Source organism: Bombus flavifrons, chromosome 11 (assembly GCF_040668555.2).
Source record: "Bombus flavifrons isolate JBK064 chromosome 11, iyBomFlav1_principal, whole genome shotgun sequence".
NCBI classification, from domain to species: Eukaryota; Metazoa; Arthropoda; class Insecta; order Hymenoptera; family Apidae; genus Bombus; species Bombus flavifrons.
The window spans coordinates 11,893,174-11,918,439 of NC_138452.1; the positions used below are offsets into that span (position 1 = coordinate 11,893,174).

The 25,266-nt window shown below is 36.3% G+C and overlaps 1 protein-coding gene across 8 annotated transcripts in view; it reads left to right on the forward strand.

Annotated features, from left to right (window-relative positions):
- The window catches only part of LOC138185055 (neural-cadherin), a 235,953-nt gene that overhangs the window by 57,434 nt on the left and 153,253 nt on the right, over positions 1–25,266 (forward strand). For 5 of the 8 annotated variants that reach the window (XM_069123654.1, XM_069123653.1, XM_069123662.1 and 2 more), the window contains 3 exons: positions 3,581–3,770; positions 5,526–5,708; positions 12,113–12,302. In XM_069123654.1, the coding sequence (XP_068979755.1) occupies positions 3,581–3,770; positions 5,526–5,708; positions 12,113–12,302 (563 nt within the window). Of the gene's footprint in view, positions 1–3,580; positions 3,771–5,525; positions 5,709–7,207; positions 7,279–11,940; positions 12,025–12,112; positions 12,303–25,266 lie in introns of those variants that run through there. The other 3 variants (XM_069123658.1, XM_069123657.1, XM_069123659.1) reach the window with 3 other exon arrangements.

Below are 25,266 nucleotides of genomic sequence, written 5' to 3' on the forward strand. Positions count from 1 at the left end.
AAAGATCACGCTGATTACACAACTGCCAAAAAAAAAAGAACACCGCGCACCAATGGTTTCGGGGAAAGTTTCAGGCACCGTTTCTTCCATACAACAACAATAATAGGTTCACGCTGTGTCTTTGTCGTTAACTAATTTGGTTTGATGTATCGACTCGATGATGCATTTATTCGCTTTCTTGCTATTTATGCGAGGCTACTAACCATTCACACGTACAGTGCACACACTAAAAACAGAACGAGGGATCACGCTTGCGAGCCACTAACCAAAACACTGTCACGTTCAGACATTCAAGTTTCATAATTTACTTTTTTTTTTTTTACATCCGTTAGACCTTTAAACGTTTATCTTGGAGCTCTGAGAATGTTTATACGAAAATGGTGGAAATGAGGTTTTTGTACTCTTTGATTGCAATTTATCGAACGCCATTCGTTCGCGTTTGCTTTCTTTACGGCATTATCGGTAAAGTACGTTTTTTCATTTAAAGGATAATCTCATTTCAATTTCATAATTGGTTATGATTAAAATTTAAGGCGCGAAATTTTTAATCCCGCAGGTTCTCTGATGAAAACTAATCCTTACTCGATAAAAATTATTAAACGAGGAAGCTTAAATCGGAGCTTAAATTGACCGGAGAATTTAGGAATTAAAAGATAAAAATTTATAATACAAATTAGTAAGTAATATCGAATTCTGATAAGAATGCTTATTGATTTGTAAAATTACGTTAGGTTGCTTGGAAAATTCATAAGGAAAGTTATGAAAAATTCAAGGGAATATTTTATCGAATAATATATCTACCGTTTCTGTTCGATACACTTGTGCCATTTATCAAATTTGTTCGTCTGTTTCGGTTCTTGGCTACTCCAATTTTTTTTTTTTTTTTTTGAATAAGTTTTGTAAATAAACGATAAATAATAATAAGACCGTACTATATTCGATGAATGGGTCAGATCTTTTCTGCTTTTTATACATCAGTATCTCTGGCCAAGTTTCGTAGCTAAAACGTTCAAAATATTCGTGCATCAATGTATATTACATATGGATTTGCGAGATTTCGGAGAAGAGGGTACTATTTATATCTCACCTCATTTCCACCGTGTAACACGCGTTTTCGAATCGTTCGACCCGTAGCTAAGAGTCGTTGACCAACATTAAACGAGATTGATCACGGAAATGCCGATGCAAAGCTTCAACTACTTTCGTTCAAGTCTCGAATAGTCTCGATTGCGAATGTTCTATTCGAGTATCATGCGACTCTCCGTGTTTATTAAACGCGCGAAAATATTCGAATACTTACCGTAGGGAACTTTTGTGAATAAATATATTGCGTGTTATAGCTTTTGAAATGTAATAACTTTCTGAAATATCATTGCAAACGAGTCCGCAAACGTATATACAAGTGCAAGTTACTAAGCGTTTATCGCAAACGCACACTTGATAAAAAATGAATAAAGAAACAATCGATGGACTGTTTAAATAATTTTGTGACCTTTGCGAAGAATACGTTTGCGATAAATATCTCGTGTCTTCCACGCGTACTTTCCAGTTTGTTTCAAATTTTTCCGCTATGATGATGATGATTCTATCATGCCGTATGTCGTACAAAATATGTCAGCACAAACAGTATTTGCGAGTAAAATATATAGCACATATAGCATATATTCAAAATAAGTTCGCGTAAGTGTTCGAATACCTTCGTCAGCCTGTGTACGTACCGTTTAGAATATTCAAGTTGATGACCGTTTGTCAAGATTGGAACGAGGATTGACGTTGACTCTGTGGTTCCGTTTCCTTGGTCGACGTCCAGTAGTTGATCGAACGTTCCTTCGACACGGTGTTCCGGCGCTCGTTTGAATTGACAAACGGTGCCATTAATTCCGGTGCCTTTGAGCGCTCGACGAGCAGCTATCGAGACGTGGACGTCTAACGGATGACATCGCACACAACCGTATAGGAAGCGATAATGATCGGTGATTGCGTCGAACTGACCAATTTATTAGAGGAACAGCTTTTGTGCAGTCTGTGTGATATCGATATATCTCAGAGAATAGAAGGTTTGATTTGCAAAGGAATTGGTTTGTTCCGCCAATAGCTTTACGCGTTTGTATAATAATAAGAAGAAAAGTGCCTCGATAGCAATTTAAATTTGAATGGAAAAATTTCATTGGAAAAATTACTACGATTTTTCTTATATCTTGTATTCTATTTATTATTCCAGTAATATCATATCACTCGAATAATAGAAGAATCGCTAATTTTATTTTATCGACTCTAATGACAATTCTATTTTTATGATTTCTTAACTTTATGAAGGATAAAAGGAACTGCAAAGGGCACTTCATGTATTTTATAACGTACCTTGAGGACATATCAAATGTATAAAATTACATTTTAGCCTCGAGCTAATGACCATTCTTTATATGCTGCTCGTAAAAAGCCAAAGGAAAAGAAGATTAAGGCACGAGAAAAGCTCAAAGTTACAAGCATTTTTATATACGTATTACACATATTGAGTATGTACTTGTTATTACATTCGTATAAACACTTTCATACTATTTTATGCCCAAATCCATCGTGTATTGAAGCTTGAAATTATCGGACGAAGCAATTCTATCCATATAATAAAACGCATCACCGATCATACTTGAAATTGTCGAGAGAGCTTAATTACGTATTACACGATCTAAGCTACCTTGCAACATTTTAAAACCTCGCTGAGCTATCTATTACGAAAGCCACTTAACGAAACCTACAAGTCAGTACACGTGACAACACAGCGTGACACCCTTTATCTAACCAAGCTGCTCGTAGAAAAGCTAAAGCAGTAGCTGGTAACGCGGATAAGGGATCTGTAGCTTAACAACTAACGACACGAGACTTCGGAACGCCATCCGTGGTATATAGTGGTATATAGTGGTATATACTCAGGGTATGGGCAAGCTAATACGTTCTATATAGTATCTAAAACGCGTCAGAAACGGAAAAGACAGGCGACGACGGGAAACATAAGCTCGTTAGGTAAAATCAATTAGCCGAAACCGTAGTTCGTATCGCAGCTCCGCCAATGTAACAGTAGATTATCCTACTAGTGGGATGATGTTCCTTTTGTTGTCAAGAAATGAAAAGAATGCTCGAAATAAAAAAATAGAGGCGAGAGATATACAAAGTATGAAAATTAAAAGAAGATAGAAATATACAAAAAAGTAAAAATAAAATAAAAAATAAAATAAAAGTAAAAAAAAAAAAAAAAAGAAATAGGAAAGTAAGATAAAAATGAGAAAGAGCAAGAAAATCGACGTATCATACGGTACGAAATGATGAATCGCATGGTGACCTTTCGTCACGAGACGAGTAAACAGCCTCTAACCTCTCTTCTTCTGTAATCGGTAAAAAAAAAGAAAGATAACTAGCCTTGTATTTTTCGATATACATATGTCTACCCTAGGTAATTTCCGTTCTCGTTTCTGTTTCCGTTTCCCGTTTTCCGTTCATTAAGTCTCAAACTCCGGCGCCCGGAGCTGATTTGAAAGCCGGCCTTGATTTTCGTAACATGTGTCTCTGGTGTGTGTGTCGACAGCTCGGGAATCGACAATAATCCAACGGTGTTTTATCGGCTAATGCCTGGCTCCACCGCACAGACCAACAAGTTTCACACGTTTTACCTTCAGCAACGAGCCGAGAAGTCTGTCACCTGGGCGGACATCAAGGTTAACCATCAGTTGGATTACGAGAGCATAAAGGAATACAATCTGACTATACGAGTCGAGGTATGTACGAATGGAGGCTGTTATCTTCCAGACGTTAAGAAACGCTGCGTTTTCACCGTTTTTCGTTTGCAACCTGTACGGATTTGAGAGAAGCGTCTTGGGACGAATTTCGTAGCTACCGTTGGCTTTGCAATGCGTTCGAGCAAGAGAGTCTTGGCGAGAATCTCGGCGAACTTGCGATTACCAAGTTGTTGATGTTTTTGGTTAGTAGTCTCCGCAGACGTTAGAAAATCCGAGCTACGCTTCGACTTTCCAGCCAATGTTGCTTAATCTTGTAGCTTTGCTAAGAAGTTTTCGCTACGAGTTGCAAGTTCGTCGAGGTTTTAGTATTTTTGATTATGCGCCGGATGTTTCGTAAAGTACAGTATCATGGCAAGTAAATGATTCTTCGTGAAACAAACAAATTGAAAATGGAAAATGAAATTCTCACTGGCTTGTTCCAAGCGAAATTATGTTTTTGAGAAAATGGATTTTAAAAATGTTTCACGCGCACGCTCGTCTCTTATCCAACGTGGTTTTGAGGTATTTCAATAAAAAATTAAAATCTGAATCTATCGATCGGTTATAATAATTACAAAGCCGAAGCTGATTGAAAATAACCGACTGATATACTTCGACTATAACGATGTTTACAGCATTCGTCGAAAAATATATGCTTTCCAAATTTTGATCAAACACTCGAGCTCTCATCTCCGTTATTCTTAATTACACAAGAATATTTTGCAAAAAAGCATTCGTTCAAACAGTTCAATTTTACTAATTTTTATTTTACACACCTCGAGAGTTTTATTTCTCATATCTGTTAGGTTTCAAAGAAAGCCATTGAGAAAGACATAAGACGCGAAAAATATCAGGAAGACGACTATAATTGAATCGCGCTTGCTCTACAGTTCCAACCTACATAGGAACCCGTGGCTTTGCGTATTTCAAGGCTCGAGTGATACGATATTGAATGCGGTTAATTTTCACAGCCAGTGTATTCCTCCTCAAAATTGTCGAGTGACCATAGAATATAATCTCCTCGGTTAAATAACCGGTGTTCTTTAATCCATTTAGAAACTGGCAACGGAGCAACTCGGAAATCCGCTTACCAATCGCGATATTATTTCTATTTCAGCTGTACAGCTCTGTCGAGTATCTGCACCTTGTATTTCTACGGTAATAACTTTCTCTGCAACGATAAAATATGCTCCTCGTCATTTCTATGTGAACGCCCATTCAGTCAGCGAGATGACTTTTCTTCTCTGTTCCATTTGCTTGACCTGTTTTAACGAAAATTCATCGAAAACGATGAAATGCGGGGAAATTTTCGTTAAAAAAAGTTGTTCGTACCTGGAAAAGATCACGAATATTATCGAAAGCGTGAAATATTTTTAATTAATGCGCTCCCTTTAGAATTGTTCAAATTTTAGAATGCTCGTTCAAGTTAGTTTATCCTTTGAAAATCGAGTATCTCTAATTTTCAAACTAATACTCGTTCGTCGAGCACAAAGATATTGCAAGACTTATTCTTTCACCATGAAAAAGACAGTACTCGTGTACTGTATCTGTAAAAATGAAATACTCTTAGATCTATTTTCTAACAAATAATCGACATGTGGAGGTATTAATGTTTACAAATCTTGAATTAAAACAAGTCGAGAAAATACTAATACTTTCTATCTCTATTTTGGAATTGCAAGAACAGTAAACGAATCAGCGAATCAAGTAGAAAACGCAAGGTACACGTAAGATAAGGATAATCCTCTTCTACAGAACAATGGCGCCCAACAACTCGCTTCTGAAGCAACCGTCTATATTGTCCTGGAAGACGTTAACGACGAAATACCTTTGTTCACCGAACGTGAGCAAGAAACTGTACTCGAGGGTGAACCAGTTGGCAGTAAGGTTACTCAAGTCAACGCGATTGATAAGGATGGCACTTTCCCGAACAATCAGGTGAGCAGACGTCACAAATGTCCGTTTTTGTTAATACTCGAGATACTTCTTTACGTCATCTAACGTTAGACACGTCCAATGATCGCAACGTAACGATTCATTCGTTTTTAAAAAATACTACACGTACTTATCGACGATGAATTAGACAAATGTTAATAATTTTTCGTACCGACGATGTCTAGTGGTTAATTTAATCGACCGATAATTCTACTTCGTTCTTGTTCAACTGTCACGATTTATAATTTGTTTGAACATGCAATTTCTTTGCTTTAAACGGATACGTAATCCTAATGAAGTTAACGAAATGTCCACGATGCATTCCATTTAAATCGATTTTCATGAATATTTTCGAAATTATCGATGACGAAGAATCGTGTGATTTTATGGGATATCGATAGTTATTTGTATTTTTCTTCCTTTATGGGGTTCGTTAGGAATATTCAATAAGTTTTTTAAGAAACGATAGAAAGCGTTAATATACGTACATGTGTGTGTCTGTAAGTAGTTAAGAGACGAAGTAAATAAGCGATTCTTATATTCCCCTTTTCATTTGTAATCTTTCGTTTTCACATTTGCAAACGTTGAGAGTTTTCGATTAAATTCATAGACGTGAAATTGAAATTTTATATTTCCTTTTTATTTCCATTTCTACATTTTATATCTTTAATATGATTAATCTTTTGTGTATGAGAAATTTCTATCGATATTAATATCAATATTACTTTCATCAGCAAGTTCTCATCATCGAATCGATATTACTCAACTATTGAGCAACTCTCGTGGCTAGTTTTCCGACTAGTCTCAGGCTTCAATTACACGCTCTGTCTACCGTATGCTCTATGTTCCGAATTTATGTATAATATTCAATCGTCTATATATTAAATACTCAGAAATATACAGCTATCTCAACGTCGATTATTACGAAATTATTCGTTTATCTACAATCTGATAACTTTATACGAGATATCGTGGCTCACGAAAGTATTTGAACATTTATACGTAGAAACTTTTTATGAATATATTACGTGCTTTATATGAAACATTTTGAATTTTACCTAACTTTGTAACGAGACACAACTCGCACGATTATATCGATAAAATCTGTAACCAATTTCAAAATTTTCAAGAACCAATTCGAAAAAAATATTTATTACAAGCAATATTTATTATATTTCGTAGAAATCGTCAGAGTCAATCGTAATAGTTATGTCACGCTATACCGTTCGCGAAATTTCAGAAACTTTCGTATATAACACACGTAATACAAGTTCCGCACATAATTTTCCGTAACATACATATACGGAGCGTACAGTTTGTTTGAAAGCGAACAAGGTCGATGTCAACAAAGCTGAAGTACCAAGGTTTCTGACATCCACCATTGTTCAACAACATAAATATTCAATAGCATAACAAAATAGCCTCAGGTCTGTAACTTTCCTCGCGGCCGAATGAACCGTAGGACAAGGGAAACGTAGGCACACGCGAAATCAATAGTTTCTTCGAACTTTCGAATTAGTCGCTTGTCGTCCTTCCGCGTAGATACTGTTCGTTCGACGTTTATTGTTCGTAAGTGAGAATATTCTTAAATTACGTTATATCTTTATCATAAAAATTCACTCGAAAGAGTGCGAGCCTCTTACGTGAGAAATTAATGGATTAAATTCTAACGTGAAAATTGATATTCGCTGGAGGATGTGTGACTGATCGATCATGGAATGTCGTTCATTTACAATTATAAGGAATTTTCAATGAGAGAACCGTAGACATACTTTTTCTTTGCGATGCTGCTTTAATTACAACGAGACGATAAAAGTCGTTGTTCAAATACGATGTTGAAAACTATTGAAAATTTAGCAGGGATCGCGAATGATAGTATTTCATTCTACGTTAAATTATATTACGTTTGATTTATTTCATTTCCAATTTAAACGTAAGGGATTTATCGAGATATGAAATAAAATATAGTTACGTACTTGAGATGGAATATTTTTGTAGTATTTCATTTAAATCAGTGGCTGAAAAGTAAGGACATTTCGTATCGAATATTCAACGTTGATGTACATAGCTGATATTAATAAAATTTATATCGAACATTCAGTACCTTTCGTATACATATTACATATATTTGCATATATGTATAATAAAATGTTATATCAATATAGGCACGGATTTATTACGTTTGAAACGTTACGTGGGGTAGATATTAAATAAAAATCATCGGTTGACTTTAGTATCACTTAACGTTAGTGATAGAAGTAAGTGATAACGTAGCGCGCGCAAGTAAAATGCGTCACATGTTTTCCAATTGCAATGCTCGTTTGTCGAATACTCGACGTCTTCATCCCGTAACAAATAGCGTTCGATATAATTCAGGAGAAATACTTCAGTGTTAAAGGTCGTGAGAATCGATAAGATCGTGCAAGAATAATTCGGTTCTTTCAAATAAATATCGTGGCAGCGATCGAATAAACGGATATATTATTCCGGCCGAAACTTTGTTAATTTCACACAGTGAAATTGTGTTTGTCGAAGTCGCGGTTCTGATGGAAATACCGTGTAACTTTGTTCGCCGTGTAATGCCGTTATACTGCAAAATACCGTAATCAAATTTAATCGCAGGAACACCGCCGTTGCTATAATTTAAAATGTCGCGCTGCGCCGTATCGTTACAAGTAACGTGTTACGCGCAAATGTTCATGACTCCTTGCAGATATACGACAATTAATATTCATTCATCGCTGTTATTGTTTGTCCAATGTTTATACGCATGTTTACGTACGTTTAGTCGAAATCGATATAAGAAACTTTCCCTTCCACGTTGTTGTTCATAATTATAATTAGCCGTGGGATTATCCTGATCGTGGAAGAACGTAGTTTTAGAAGAACGTTAATGCGTTGATAGATTTTTCTTCTCCTATACGAACGAAAATTATCGCAGTTTTACAATTATTTTACATGGAATATGACAATGTGAAATTTACTTGTAAAACTTTTTCTGTATTAGTATGTACCTTAGCTATATATATATATATATATATGTAATTTAGCAAAAGAAATTTTGAAGTTTTTTGAACTTTCAACGATAAGCGATTTGAGTTGTAAAAATTTTCCCGATAATTTTAATACTGTTAAAGTATTATAAGCGTAGTTAGAAATATCGAGAGACCTTTACGTCTCGTTTATAACAATTTTTGGTTTTCGTATCATTCTCGTAACGATGTCTGGATGAGCAAAAAACATCTTTCCACAAAAGCTTTCAAGCTTACCTTTCTTTAAAAAATGCCACGAGACAAGGTTGAAAAAGCTAAATAGCATCTTTTTGCTTAGGTATTTTAACTTGATAGCCGGAGCTCGTTAACTTTTACCAAACTATAAGCAGAGTTTGGAGAGCACAAAACGAAAGAGTCTCCTATTTCCTTTTTTTTTTATTCATACACATCTTGATTTTTCGTATAGGTTACCTTTTATAAAGTGGTATTGTTTATCGTTAAAAATGAAGAAATTTTTCGATGTTAAATTTAATCAAAAATCACAATCTCTCTCTCTCTCTCTTTCTCCCTTTTACTTTCCTCTCCCTTTCTATGGTACATATTAGTAAACCGGTCTCACATATTTTACGGTCGCATGAAATATTTATTTTAACAAAAATGGGCGAAAAGTAAAATTCTTCACGTACGATTCACTGCTTGATTTAATCCTTGTGTGAAGCGAATGTGAAGCGAAATACATACTCTTGTTTCTGACTAAATATGTACTTTTACGTACCACATTATCATATTATTTTATTGTTTACTCGTTTTACTATTATTAAATTATTTACTCGTGACAAATAACGCAAAAATATACGAAATATACCAAGTAAAGGACTTACAATATTTGGCATGCGAAATAAATTTCCGCTTAAACACCATTTTCTGAATTATGTTCATAAAGATGTAGAATTTTATAAATAGCTATAATCTACTTAAAAATGATCGCTTGCGTGAAATTGAATGTAAACGGATAAATATTTCGAAGGAATATCGGTTGACCGAAATATAAACCAGCATTGTGCGACCGATCGCGCAAATGAACTAATTATAATTATCTGTTCAGAGGTAAGTTTTCCTGTACACAGGAAGTATAACCGTTAATGTCATCAATTATCCTCGTGATTATTAATAGTATGTGCGTTATTAATTCAATCCAGCCAGTTAATTAATTTAATTGATGTCTTTGCTGATAGTATCGTCGCTTGGTCGCTTCAAATTTCATTTTGTTCGCCTTACTCCAATCTAAAATCAAGCTTTCCTTGTACTTTTTTCCACTGGAAACGCTACGCGATTTCACTGTGATGGTGATTTTTTATTTGTCTTTTCTCGATTTACAAGCAGTCGTGCAGGCACACTGATTTCTTGATTCTCGGCGCTGATTTCTGTTTTTTCTTCGCGCAAACATTTTCGTAATACGCTTCCATGCGTCCTTCGATGGATTTTCGTTTACGAGCGAACTCTATGAAGTCTCTAGAATTGGATATTTCTCTTTTTTCCTTCTCTCTAATTTTGTTCTCCCTTTTTTGTTTAAATTTCGAGGAATGTCACGAATGTTCGGAGTTACTTCTCCTACCGAATAAAACGAGCACGAGTGGGCGGGTAGAGAAAAAGTCCTGGTATCCGGAACGCAGAACGTTCTAGCTTGGAAATTATCGGTTTAAAAGTTTCTGTTTATTGGAAACTTTAAGGATATATTACGATTATACGTGTACTTAGATGTGTATTATATTAATATTTGCTTTTGTGAGAATTTCAATCAGTTTCTAGATTATCGAAGTTTTCGTTGCATTTGTAAACATACTTTATGTGGAACAGAGCGTGTGCTTTGCGCCAAATCAATGTGTATCCAATAATAAAATCATAATACGTATAAGCTTTTAGACGATTACAGACGCGAATATCATACGATACATTTTGACAAATTTTTCGTATTTTTGAACGGTATGGATCTGTTTTATCTATATAGGTTTTATCATACGTCCCCGTATTTTTTGAAATAAAAGTTATCGAGCTTTAAATATTCCCAAATTTCAAAATTTCAGCTATTTAATCTTTCAAATGTTCAAATCGCTTTAGATTTACAAATTTTAACGATAAATCGCGTACATTATACAATACCAACAAATCGCACAGTGGTGAATAGAAATAAATGGAATCTTTGAATAGCATATTTCAACGAAATTCTCACAAAATTTGAATTTCAATTATTACATCGCAATTTACGTACTTACCTAACATAATTAACCCTGGTATAATGCTCGAATTGTTGTATTTCACTCGAGACGAAACGAAAAGGATTTGTAAAATTTCAAGATGTTTAATCCACAACTGGTAAAGTGGAGTCGATGGAACCCTCGAAATTTTTACGTTTATGGAAATTTGAAAAATACGTACCGATGGTTTATAACCTACGATATCAGCTTCCATAAATTTTCGAACGTTTTACTTGATGAGCAATCGGTAAAAAGTGTAACGAAGTAGATTCGGTAAAAAAGGACTAGATCGCTAAAGGAGGAGTAGATCGATAAAGAAGGAATAAATCGATAAGAACGAAAAGAGTGGTATTTCATGGAAGCCTCCGATAGGAGGCATCGGAACGCGCGCCATTTCAGTTATTGTAATATTTCTAGAGGAAAGGTTAACGCAAGTCAGGAGCTATTTTTTGAGTAAATTTTCTTAAAATTCCTATCAAATATTCTAAATAATGTGAAGTAATTGTGTCTTTACGAAAAATTAACAACGATCCACATACCAGGTACACGTCAACATACGATTTAAACGAGAAACCATGCATATAAACGACGATCGAAGTGTTGCAACAATAAGGAGCTCCAGTATTTAAATTTATACTTATTGGAAAAAGAAGAAAGGTATAGATTCCATGGTCGAAAGTTTTACGTTCAAAAATGCAAAAGTTTATTACCACGAGTATTAGTTGATCGTAAACATGTAGGATACTTGACTTGACTTTGTTAGATTTTGAGTCCTTGTTTGTTGGTTACTTCGAATTACTGGAAAATGTAGTTGCATCCTGATTGCAGTAAATCCTTCAACTTTTTCATTTCTCGTTCAAACTTCTGATATTTCTTTATGGTAAGTTATGGTTATAGTTGTTTTGTATTTTGACGAACTATCGTTACAGTTATATATATATGTATGTTCAGAAAAGATCTTTATGAGTGTATACATTCGGTTTTCAGGTATTTTATTCGGCAGAATGATTGTTCAGAATACACATCCGCTGTAACCATAGCCCTGGGAAAATATAATTTGTTTCAAAACGGGTAAAAGAACGCAGTAGGGTTAAACTACATTTTCGCCATTAATTCGATTCAACTTTTAATCAAGTAAATCACGTTGTTTCTCTTTCAGGTGACGTATTATGTGGTGGACAGCGACAGGAACGAGGGAAAGGATTACTTCGAGATCAACAGAGAAACTGGCGATATCTTCACGAAGGTGATGTTCGATCGTGAAAAGCAGGGCGCGTACGCATTGGAAGTGGAAGCCAGGGACGGTGCACCATCCGCGAGACCCAACAGCAACGGCCAGCCGAATTCTGGTGAGTAGATCATTGAATTTCGTTGCACTATGCTTTCGACACTTTTACCTGGTGGCTCGTGCGCCACGTCTGCGCACTACGATTCGCACTGCGATTCGAAAGTATCGGACAATTGCGCAAAATTGAATCTACCGTAAAGCAGGAAAAACCCGAATCGAGGGAAATTTAACTTAGAACGTGTAATCGTATTTTCTTATGCGAACACAGGGACGACGACTGTTGTGTTCTACATCGTATACGCTGTCTCTATACGCTGATTTAGGAACGATCGATTCCTGAATTTCACCGACCAAAAAGTAGAGACATGGTCGAAAGAGTAGAAGTGAAGATGAACGCAACGTTGCTGAATGAAGGTTGAGAAAAGGAATTGGAGGGTCAACGTAGAACTAAAAGTAGTAATTTTTAAATAACATGTTATTTTAGAAAAATTGGAATGTTAAAAACCAACGTTACTAATTTTATGAGAAAGGTTGATGCCTTCTCATAAGATTACTAAATAGGCTGCCTTTTTAACTTTAAAAGATAAAGCGAGCTTCGAATATCCGTAAAATATATACGAATGAAGGCTGTTAAGAAAATTTCAAGTGGGGTTACGAATACTACGATAGTTTCGTTCACGAAACTTCCTTTATAAATTAGGCAAAAAGCTTGTTTTGCATTTAAAAGCGATACATAAGCCACGTTATTCGGTGAAACTGTAGGCCATCTAACTACTGTCTGTTAAAGTGAATTCAGAGTTTAATGGCACAGTTGAAAATAGGATTTTTCATGAAGCGAATTGTCAAAGGAAATCATCAGCTTCATCGAAAAAACTAGTATTTTTCTTTGTATTCCATTAAATATAGCCGTAATACGGAGAACAGTTGTGCTTCGTAGTCGTATAAAAGTTCCTTCTATTTCAACCACATTTCGTGTTTCTCACTCTGGAGAAAATAAACGAAATTAAACATCGAAATTCTATTGCATTTTGTACGCAGCTATCAGTGCGCTTCTAGCTTAAAACTAAATTGTCCGTAACGTGGAAGATAGACCTCGGACGAAATTTTTATCCACGAACTTTCTTCTTCAATCTAAATATCTCTCGTTTTTCTCATCTTCTATTTTACGTGAAAGATCCGACTCTAAGGTCACGTCACAATTGTTACTTTACCGTTCCGGCCAATTCCACGATTACGGTCGAAAGGTGCAGAACGTGATGGCGATAACACACGGCCAGAAATCTTTTTACCAGGCGGTTCGAAACGTCCAACTGCTTTGGCGGTGTCGCGTCGCGGACCAATAGTCGGTTTCCATCGCTCTTAGAATTCCGGTTTAGAATTCCGTTCTCGGTTGCAAATTTATCGGCTATGCCACGATACCGTATTCAATTCCTTGGCTGACACCAATGTAGCCCAGCGTGTCCACGTAGAATTTGCAATCGCATAATGTTTGCTCGGCAAATTACTCTGCACGTGTGCTTAAGGAACGAGCCAATTGGTCACGTTCCCGTAACTTTTCATGAGGAGCCACGGCAACGTTTACGTTATACCGTATATACTATGGACCGACTGCTCGTTGTTTCGTGTCCAATCAGTCGTGCATCTAGGAAATTTCGTTTCGTCGTGGAAACTAGACCGCAATCGGAATCGTGACGGTTGCTACTGGCGAATTTATGATGTTTCGAGGGCAAATGGGATTTCTGAGAGATACGCGCGTTTATGGCACGACTTTACTTTTATGAAGATATAAGGGTTTTCCCGTGATTTTGGGAAGAGAGGAGAAGGGCCAAGGAAGAGTTGTTACGACCTAGAAACGTGTAAATGGCGAGGTTGAATAAGATATTTTTCTAGCTTGATGAAAAAGGTAAACGACGATCTTCGTCTTTCTTTCTTTCTTTCTTTCTTTCTTTCTTTTTTTTGTTTCTCTCTGTTCAAGATTTCACGTATGATAGAAAGTAGGATATTTTTAACGCTAGTAGAAGTATTCGTAAAAGTATCTCTGTCTATTGGAACGTGAACATAATTGGGATATAAAAATTGAAGAACCGTAGCTAAGTTAATAATACAAAGAGAAATACCTTTATTAATCGCATTCTACTTTGCCGTGCTAAAAATTGGGAATTCCCTGATTGCTTCACGAAGCTTCTAATTTGAAGTTAAAAGGTCCTATAACTTATAACGATTCTTGTCAAAAATAATTCGATTTACGACTAATTTCTTCGTAGATTGTTTCTGAAATTGCTCACAAAGTATAATGATATATATGAAGCATAGTAAATTCGCAACTTCACAGTTCGTGGAATTTTCTCTCTAATATTGGACAAAGTATTATTTCGCTTTAATTTCACCAGTGACTTTTTGCTTCTAACGTTATACCGTCGTTTGTGACATAAAACCGTTAAAAATTTAATTATCGTTGGCCTCTCTTTTTGTCATAAAATTGTTTAACTTGCTCTTCTTATTGCTCGAACTGAATCTGTTGTGGAAACAGTATGGAGATAGTTTGAAACGTTAAATATCGAAACTATGGAACAAATTGGATTGCCGAGTTTCGACTGTCGCTGTACAGTGAGAAAATATTATATGAAAATACAAGAAGCATAGAAAGCAGAAGTATCAAGAAAAACTGTATTTTAATAGCAATTAAAGCAAAATGAGTAATCTGGCGAATAAAAGAAACGCGTTAAGGAGAAAATTACTTGGCTGCGTGATATTGTACGCAACGAGGAAGCAAAACAACAATCGCTGAATTCATTGTTGGAAGTTTGGCGTATGTTTTCTTAGCCTGGAAAATCTCGTTTCATCTTCAAACATTGGACTTTCCGTCTACGATTTTGAAAGTTCTCGTTCTACGAATTTCCTAACGCAGTGAGAAAGATTGTTGAAAATTCATCGGGTTTCACCTGGCCTGTGTAACTTCCAACGAGGACCTCTTCAAGTATTTTTTAAAATAAACAATGAATTCGCAATTGAAGTTTGCCATTCCGCATTTACAACTATTTTCTACTTCGTAAATAAAGAGCGGTTAAGGCAATTAGGGTAAATCGCGAATCTTTTGTGATATTAAAGGTAAGAAAGGGCAGAAAGCACCGTGAATTTGAATAACGTAGCAAGCTTTGCTTTCTTTGCTTGTTCCGTAATGCTGCTACCTAGTGAAGTTTAATCTTTCCCCTTTAAGCTGAAATACAGACTTTTTTCCTGCTGTACTTCGACCGTGCAGAATATTTTCCTCGTATAACCGAGAAAAATAAAATGCTTGGCATTTAAATAGATAGTATAAAATATTTTTACTTTTCGTCTTGACCCATTTATGGGAATAACATACGTTGTGTATGTAAAATAAGGGAAGACACGAAAATATGCTCTCGTTACTGACAGTCGTTTTGTTTAAATCTCACCGCAAATATTTTAGAAAATATAGGAAATTAAATGTTTTAACAAGGTAAGAAAGGATAGATTCGTAAATAATGTGAATCGACAAAACCCTGTAGAATTACTCAAAGAATCGACTTAAGAATTAAGATGAATTTTCCGCGGTAGGGAACAGTTGTACGGAATTTATTGGACAATTTAAAAAATGATACTTGTTTAGTAACAAACGATCGTAGATGATGATAACGCAAAAACTGATTACCATTTTCGACGCCGCTTTCATACACAAGGGTGGTATATCCCGCAATGATTATTCCATTATTGGCTTTTCGGTATACGCGTTTTCCCGCTGCCGAACAACCACCTAGTCGCGGATACGTGAAAATTTATAACGTGTAATGTATTTTGTTAGCATATTTGATGGCCGTATCTACATTATATTACGGGCGACTAAATTTCGAATAATGGCTCGTTTTTCACGGGGATGGCAAATTTGTCCCGTTAGCAGATTAGTTGAAGCGGCGTAGCTCTACATTTCGCCGTATTATGAGCTTTATTTGGCGTGAAACAACAGCGAATGCGCTACGCGACGATTGTTGTCCAACGGCAACGGTTCTATAATTTTCTTCTCACGAGTTCTCAATCCCGTCTCTGCTAACGATCGAGAAACGAGTTTATGTTTCAGTGAACGTTTTTTTTGTATAATCCAGCAACCTGTTGAAGGGTTAGGAAGAGATTTAAGGGAGAAATAAAAAGCGTTCTTTAGTTATTAAATTAATATAAAGTTATCCACTTTCCTGTACTTTGATTTGGTTGTATTATTTGAAGATATTCGTGAACATACTCTCTTTGTATTGCGGATAATAATTTTCTACAATGGCTTATGAGAGTATTTGGAGATTTTTTGGAAACTTTTTAGGATTTAGGATTTAACTGCTTCGAAAATACGCCCTTTGGCGTTTTTTTTTCGGTACAATATAAAATAAAAGACAGAAAGGGGTTTCAAGATATACGACTTTCGTTTGAATGGTAAAACGAATTCTAAAGTTCAGGAAATATTGATATGCAGTGTATGTTTTTATTCGTATTTTTTTAGTTAATTCCACTTAAAAGCTTGGTAGGTAGAAAATATACGAGCAATCAGGAGTAAAACATTTTTAGATTTTTCACGCGCAATCGTACGATCGTCCATATATGTTTTAACAGCCACGATGATTGAACAAAGATTAGTAAACGTTTGGAACGAAAGATATTCGTGAATTATTAATAACACATTTTAGCCAACCGATCGTTTCGTACGGATCAAATTGCTTTTATTTTTCATACGATACGTGAATTTCGCTTCCGTTAGTTTTTTTATTTTAAAGCAAAATTCGTTGAAAAGAACGTCGCTTCTTTGATATTCGACAAAAATTGATAAATACATGGATGCTGATTTCGTGACTTAATCCGTGCAGTTTGTAATTTAGTCGGTTGCTAATTGGCGACCATTCGTATCGAGATTTATTCCCAAATATCTGAAAAATACGATATATTTTAAAATATATTTCTAATTTAACGTTAGAAGATCTCGTGTTGACGGGTTAGAACAAAGTTCATCGTGTGCTGTAAGTAGCCAAAGGGGAAATTTGCGTCTATCAAGTAATTTGTCTAATCCTCTTAAACATTTTCCTTCTTCCAACTTGCTCGAAACATTTCGAATAAATTTGATGCCTGCCGAAACTGTGAGAAGTTGAGGTCTTTCGAAGTTGACAGTATTGAAGTCTTGGAAACTTTCTAAAGTTCTTAATGTTGCCAAGCTTTATGAAAGTCGCGAGGAACGAAGATTGACCAATTTTATGATCGCTGAACGAATATGAATGAGGTCGTTAGAAAAATGGCACGTTCTATCGTTAGCACCACTATAATAGCTATATGTATGTGTCGATTGATTCACACAGCAACAGAGCAATCGATAATTTCAACTGTAAGTATAAGACGAATATAAACGAGTACAGCAATGATCGTTATCGTCAATCTACGTGATTCGCGTTAACGCGAACCGCGGCTACGTGTAAATCACGAAAAGACGTAATTTTACCTTAGCGAGGGCAAAAGTGCTAATTAACCGCCACGCTATGGGCAGAGGAAAAAAAGCGCCAGTGAGTTTATCAGTTTTTCCTCGTATCATACGTGTCACACGAACGTAGAAAGTACAAACGTATCGTGATCTCGGTTCGTAATAAATTTCCAATCGACGTTACCAGCCACAGTGCGTTCCATTTTTGGCCACGGCTCGCATAAATCGACCCGCAAAAATTTTGCCATGACGTGGAACTCGTCGGGAAGGTCGGCTGTCGACGACGTTTTCCACACCCACGCGAATATCGCGATCAGTTTACCGTACTTTATCGCTTGGTTTCGCATTTATGATTCTCGACTAGATGAATTACGTTTTGCTAAATTTAGACTTTCTCATTTTCTGCTTTCCCCTGTTTCCTTCCGTTCCACGAGAAGTTATTTTATTATATAATAATAAGAAAAACCGATCGCGTAGCTACTCTTTTAAATCTATTTTAATTATGCACATGGGAGCTGAGATTATTGTTATTTCAACGTGAAACGTTCTACACAGAAGAACGTTCGATGTAATGTACAACGTCCGAGAAAAACATTTTACCGAGACTTTTTCAAAAAAATTCTTCGCGTCCTTTAATAAATATAAAAATTCTCCAGTCAACTTCTCGCGCTGTCAAAATAAAATTTAAACACAATAGCGATTTATCGTCTTCGATCTTTTTTTCTTTTCGGTCGTCCATTTATTTTCTCTTTACATTGATTTTCACTTTACACGAGACAATGACACGAACAAGTGACGCGTACAATAGAATGGAATATCCATAAATTTCCCTTCAATAATTCATGGAAGGGGAGCAATTTAAAATTCAAATGGAATTTTCAATTAAATAAAACCAAATGCGTTAGCTTATTATTCGAATTCATACCTCGTTTATACTTGGTCTATACTTTCGGATCTTGAAATATTTCAATTTTCATCTACCTCTCGATTTTCATTTATCGAACAAATTTTTCTTCCACCGTTACCAGTTCCTCTATATTTTCTCAAATCTTCACGAAACTTTAACATCCTTGTACATTCGTGATTACGTAATGAAACGAACATCTTTGTGCCGAAGAACGGTGGTGTCAGGTCGGAGTACAACCTGAATCCTCGCCTTAAATCGCGCTGCGTTGCGTGAAAACCGCAAAGTGATCCGAACAAACGGCCCGGGTTAAAGTAAGTATAATGGAGAGCAAGATTCGAGCGCAGATAGCGGAACAGGTTAACCATATTTATTGGAACGCTGGTGCAAGTGGATAGCCTGGTCGCTTTGCATTATGAAGAGAGAAACGCGGTTGGATCTGGGGTCGCGTTTCTATCGTGTGTTTCACGAAGGGATTCCGGCTTGTCGAGGTTTGATTAATTAACAAGCGCTTTCGCACCTTTGTTTCTACGCTTTGTTTTCTCAAGAAACAACGTACAGTGTATTTAAATACGTAGAAAAATTCATCAGACTCTTGGTAACAAATATTTGAGAACTGCAACTCGAACTAAATAGAACATGTTTGTACCGTTCGGCGTAGAGACCGAATATCTTCACACGTGTTTGTAATAGACAAAATATTTTAATTGTGTCAGAATCTGTAAGCCAGAATTGAAACCTCGATTTTTGTTTATTTGTAACTTTTGTTTCTTTCGATGGTACTTGAGGTATATTAAAATTTATAATCATTTCGATTCTCTTTGAAAGAAGCTCTACCAGGTATGTAAATATGAAACCGGAATTTTTGTATAGAAAATACACGTTTATTGTATGAAAATGATTAAAAATATTTTATTCGAAGTATTGCCTATCGCTAGCTATACATTTTCCCCACCTGTCTGGCAATTGGTGGATGCCACGCCAAAAAAACTGTCGCTCTTTGGAGGCAAACCAGTCATCGAGCCATTTTCGTACATTTTCGTAAGAAGTAAAGTGCTGGTCAGAAAGTGCGTGTCCCATCGATGCAAATAAATAGTAATCGGACGGAGCCAAGTCTGGTGAGTAAGCCGCGTGCGAAAGTATTTCCCAACTGAACGCTTCGATCGTTTCCTTGACCGGTTTTGCTGTATGCGATGGTGCATTATCACGAAGAAAAATTACTTTGTGTTGCCTTTTTTGATATTCTGGTCGTTTTTCACGCAAAGCTTGATTCAAATCGGTCATTTTAACAGCTCGGTGGTCTTTTTCGGTGGTTTTCCACGTTCTTCGTTCCTCGCGTCAAAATTGCCACTTCTGAATTTTTTAAACCACTCAAAGCACTGTGATTTACCAAGAACATGCTCACCGTAAACTTCGACAAACATTCGATGCGATTCTGCGGCAGTTTTCTTCAAATGGTAACAGAAAATCAATGCTGTCCGCAAATCGTAGTTTCCAGGGACAAAATTTGACATGTTCAACGCTATTACAAACTATGCTGCTGTGTGAAACTTGTATTGTTCCGAGTCGAAAATGTTTGTGAGATGTCAACAAAGACTTTTGGCATCGATGACGCAGTTTAGTGATAACTACATTATCAGCTAGGGCCATCTATAGGCAAATTCCGGTTTCATACTTACAGGCCTGATAATCGATATTATTATATTCGTTTGCAATTTTTTAAACTATTCCATATTTTAATTGTATTTAACTTTACGAACGTGTAAACTTTCTTCGTAGATTTTAATTAACACTAGTATCAATCTGTAACTTTTCATATTTTTTAAAGTTAATTTCAAGTTACATTAATGTCGGAATTAAAATTTTCAAGCGCTTTGATGCTCTACGCGAATTTCAATTAAACGTCGATATTCGGTAAATTTTTATATTTTCGGAGAATTTTCTAAAGAGAAAATTTCGGATTGAATTTCGAAATTCTCATGATTCATAGGTAGCATACATCAGCGATTTTTGTCATACTATTTGGTAATTTCCATCAAAGCACGTTGCATTGCCGCTCGATTATTTAGTAGCTGTATTTGCAATGACGGATATCGCTTTAATAAATTTGCTCGATGTTTGAAGCGGAGAAGCGTTTACTATAGCCATAGCAAGTAATTAGTTATACGGTTGATGGTAGATCGAAATGGATGCCGGATAAAACGTAAAACGGTTGCTTCAGGACGTTTTAATTAAAATCTAACAGGAAAGTATTGACTTACGGATCCGTATTTTGCGGTCGGACCAAGACTTTGGTTAAATCTCTCCATACGAGTCATAGACATGTGACGCTGTTCTTTATCGTAAAATTCTGTGAGGGACATAATAAATCACTAAGTTAATCCTTTTGCTGTCGTGAAACGCAAGTTCGGCGCAAAGCAAAAAACGATAATATATCGTCGAGTCTGTAGCAGCGTTTCTTGACTATGCACAATACGTATGATATGTGGAACCGAGCAACACAAGTAACAAATTGTATTTTTCTTTCGCGTGAAAAATTTCTCATTTGAAACGGTATGTATCGGTACATTTTAACATATTCATATACATATGTATTGTTGAAAATGGCAACGTGAGTTCGTGTTCGCCATTCATACGCGGATGCGTTAATTATAAAAAATAGTAACTAGAAGATAATCCCAGTTACAGTCGATAGATTTAATCGATAGGCTTAAGATGCTTTTTTGTTTTTATCCCTAGTTGTTCTAAGCGCGTGCAGTAAGGTTTTTTTTGGCTCAGAACGGTGTGATAGATTTATCCATTCGATAAAATAATAACTATTGTGATTATACCTCTGAGTATAGAAATAAAAACATGTATATATTATATAATATAAGTAATATATTCTTAAATGTTCGTTTTAATTTCTTGATTGATATTTAAAAGGTGTAATTCGCACAATATCTCATTGATAAAGTCTCGATACTAGTTTCGTTACCTTCTTTATGCTTGAAATTGCCTTCGTCTAATGTACTGTAAAAAGTGAATTAAAATAAATTGTTCCAATTAACTTGTGGCACTAGATTTCTGGCTCTCGTTACTGTTCCACATAAAGGAGCCTAAGTGTTTCAAATAGCACTTTGCCATTACAAACTAATTAAGTTTGTCGAATCTAGATAACGCGATTAAAGATCCACGACATAATAGCACGTTATAAATCCCAAATAATTAAGTATAATTCGCAGAGCTTCTTAAATGAATAACGCGGATGACGCGGCATTTCGCGTAGAAAACAGCAGCAGGGAAATAATTTAAATACGAAGCATATGGAAAATAGGGTAAATGAAAAGTTGAAATAAGTAGAATAAAGGAGAATGCATACGCGCATAATACAGGGAATCGCAATGTCTCTTAAATTTAAACGAGCGCGCTATTGGGTCGCGTTTAAAGCAAATTATATTTTACTCTAGGATAGTAACAGAGAAAATGGAAGTGTTACGGTTTTGGTGCGATTTAACGCGCGCCCGCGCTCATGGCGAGCATCGTTCATTAACAATGCGATTTAAATTAAGCGATATGAACGTTTCGGATTCTACAGGGGACTTCGTGAATGATTTAGCATAAATAGCAGCGTTATACCTTCTCCCGGTGGGGCGTACATATTCGTCGTCCAAATTTCGAATATAAATTAACAATACGGTGTTTGTGTAACGTGACATCGCAATTGATACCATCAGGTAATTATTAGTAACCGCGTTTACGCTGAACCATGAATGAAAAGCGATATATGCGAAATATGAAATTAATTAGTACGATGACTTTGTTTGTGCGCCGAATAAAATACGTACCTAATACGACTGACCGCGATTAATATGAATTTCGTATGTATGGTGGTATTATGCGGAAAATTTAGCGCTATACGCGATGCGTATCTAGTCTCTTTTTCGAGTTAGTATGAAAAGAGAAGATAGCGATAGAAAAATGCTATATTATTATCTCCTATTATCTCCAAATTTTTGATCGCGTTCTTCGCGAGCTTGTAATCTTCGGCCGCGTTAATTAATCGCGCGAAAATTTCGACAATTACGATACTGGGACGAAAGTGCGTTGGAAACCGATCGATCGATCGAGTGAAACGCAAGAGAAAACGGATGGAAAATGACCAGTTGTGAATTGCACGCGTGGGAATTAAACGTGAGCCGGTTCGCAGCCGGTTGGAAACGGGGAAGCGTGGTAACGTTTTCTGATGCGGTAAATTCTAATCGTATCAGTGGGATATCGGTCTCATGCAAATGCGGAAAGTTTTAAGTCGCGCGGCCAACGACGAGCAAGACGAGCGTGGTGAATTGCGGCTAAGTGGAAGTCTCTCTCAGGACAAGTGTTAAATTGCAATTATGCTAAATCGTAGCTCGTAGCGGGTGAGAAGAGGAACAGACCGTTACGTTGCACGTTGCACGTTGCACGTAGGAAAGCCGTGTTAACGATACCAGAGCAGCGTCGTAAAATTTCCACGTTCCCTGTGTCGGACGTGGTTAACAACCAGCCATCCTGACGACGAATTGCTGTCTGTAATTAATTGTGTCCTCTAGTTGGCTGATGATTAAACGGTAAGATTGTCGTTTACGCCTGGACACCGCCTACTCTCGAAACACATTTAATCTGAATTTATTTGTTCGCATTTGCAAGGGTTTGCAACGAAAATTTAGAACGCCATCTACCGAAACCAAGTCAAGATATACTCACTTTCGTTCGTAAGTGGGATTGGTATTAGGATGACTTTACACGAAATATAATAATTGATGCAAATTATCCAAGAAATCGTTCAAATCGATCGTAATTTTGCGTTCGTTAGATCGATGAATTTCGAATTGAATCTCCGAAACTAGATGGAACTCGAGTTCGACCTTATTTTAAGTAGCAAAATAGTAGCTCCCTTTTTTGGTAGCAGAAAATATTTAAGCGTCCGTTATCGTCGTTTAAATGATAAATTTTGATTTGACTGGTTGTATAAAACGTGTCTTAAATCGATTGACAACGATATTAATTAAGTCAACGAATAACGCAGAGCTACTCTGAATAACTTAAGCTTCTTACGCGAAGTGAGCGAACCAACAACATCGTGACCGAACGAATATTGATCGCGTGTTTTGTGCATCAAGCATAGAGAAATATCTGCATTTTCAGTAGCATACTCTGCAATTTTACCGTCTCTCGTTCTTTCTAACCGAAAGCTATCTATATTCTTTAGAATCGAAATATTTAATATTTGCATTTCAAACTCGTCGCAGTAATTAGGATGTGATTAATTTTTATACGTATATACGTTTGCGAACATCAAAGCAACGAATAAAACAGAAAGATAACGATTCTGGTCGACGTGAAATCAGCATGAAAGCTAAACAAAATACACGAGGGAGATATTTCCCTGGCTTTATTTAAGTTAGACCTGCGTAGAACTTTGGTTGACCGCTAAAATGAGGAAAGCCATAATTCCGAATGTAGCTCGAACTATGTCTTTCTATCTCCGACAAGCAACACAAATTTCAAGTATTTAACGAATCTGCGATGAACCGTATAACGCTACGTTATATAATTGCGTTTGAAACGAAACAGCGAGATAATAATTCGCGGAATATTTTTGCGCCGTTGAATAATAATTTTGCTTTTGTTCGAAGGTAAAACTATAAAAATATAAATACGTATTTACGATGGTCCGATTATCCGCTATTTTTCTATCCGTTATTCGAGCAGAAAACAAAGAACAAAGAAATAAAATATAAAACGAAAACGTTTTACGATATTTAAAACAACGGTCATTTATCAATCGAAAAACTCGCTTTAATTACGATCACGTAATTTAGGTGAAATAAAAAGCCATTAGAGTTTAGTAACGAACACGTAATCACGTACATACTCGGATAGTACTTGGAGTCTCTATAACTCGCAACCACCTTCCCAACGTCGAGATCTTAACGTTAATGGGATAGCGTTCGAGCTTGAAAGCAGCTCGATTCGAGTCGACTTCGTGTAAAGTAATTCCGTGCGAACTCACGAGAGAGGTTCGTTTCGCGACTTCGTCGTCTCCCGTTCAATTCCGTTGCTTTTTCGTCCGGTTACGTCAGCAGTCAAAGTCGAAGTTTACGGTCGATGAGATCCGATTGTTACCGATCGATCCGTTAACTTCCGTCGACGAATGTCGTTTCGCGGCGAGATTTGCTCAATCGAGAACGCGTTATGGAAAACGATCGAAAGATGAGGAAAAAGACGAACACCGAGTGCAGAGCAGTTGGAGAAAAAATAAAACAGAATTTAATTACTTTGACGGTATTTTTCGTAATGGGAAATTTTGCGTGCTAATTAAACGCCGCAAAAAAGACGAGCAAAAGATAATGGTTTTACGTTATTTCGCTTTGCCTGTAAGTTGAACTCGCACATTCGTGTACGTTCAATCCGTGCGAAATCAATTTAAGCAAAGTGGATTTGTCTTCTTTTACTTTTACCTTCGCGATTCCAGTAATTCTTATTCATAGGTTGGCCTGTATTATTCTATGTTAACTGGATGCACTGGTTTTAGGGCATCTTCGCTTCTATCAGGGATAACCCTCGAATCGAGAATTCCTAACGCGCTGTCCACTCGGGGTAATCCGTTGAAAGTCCTACGATCCCAGGGTG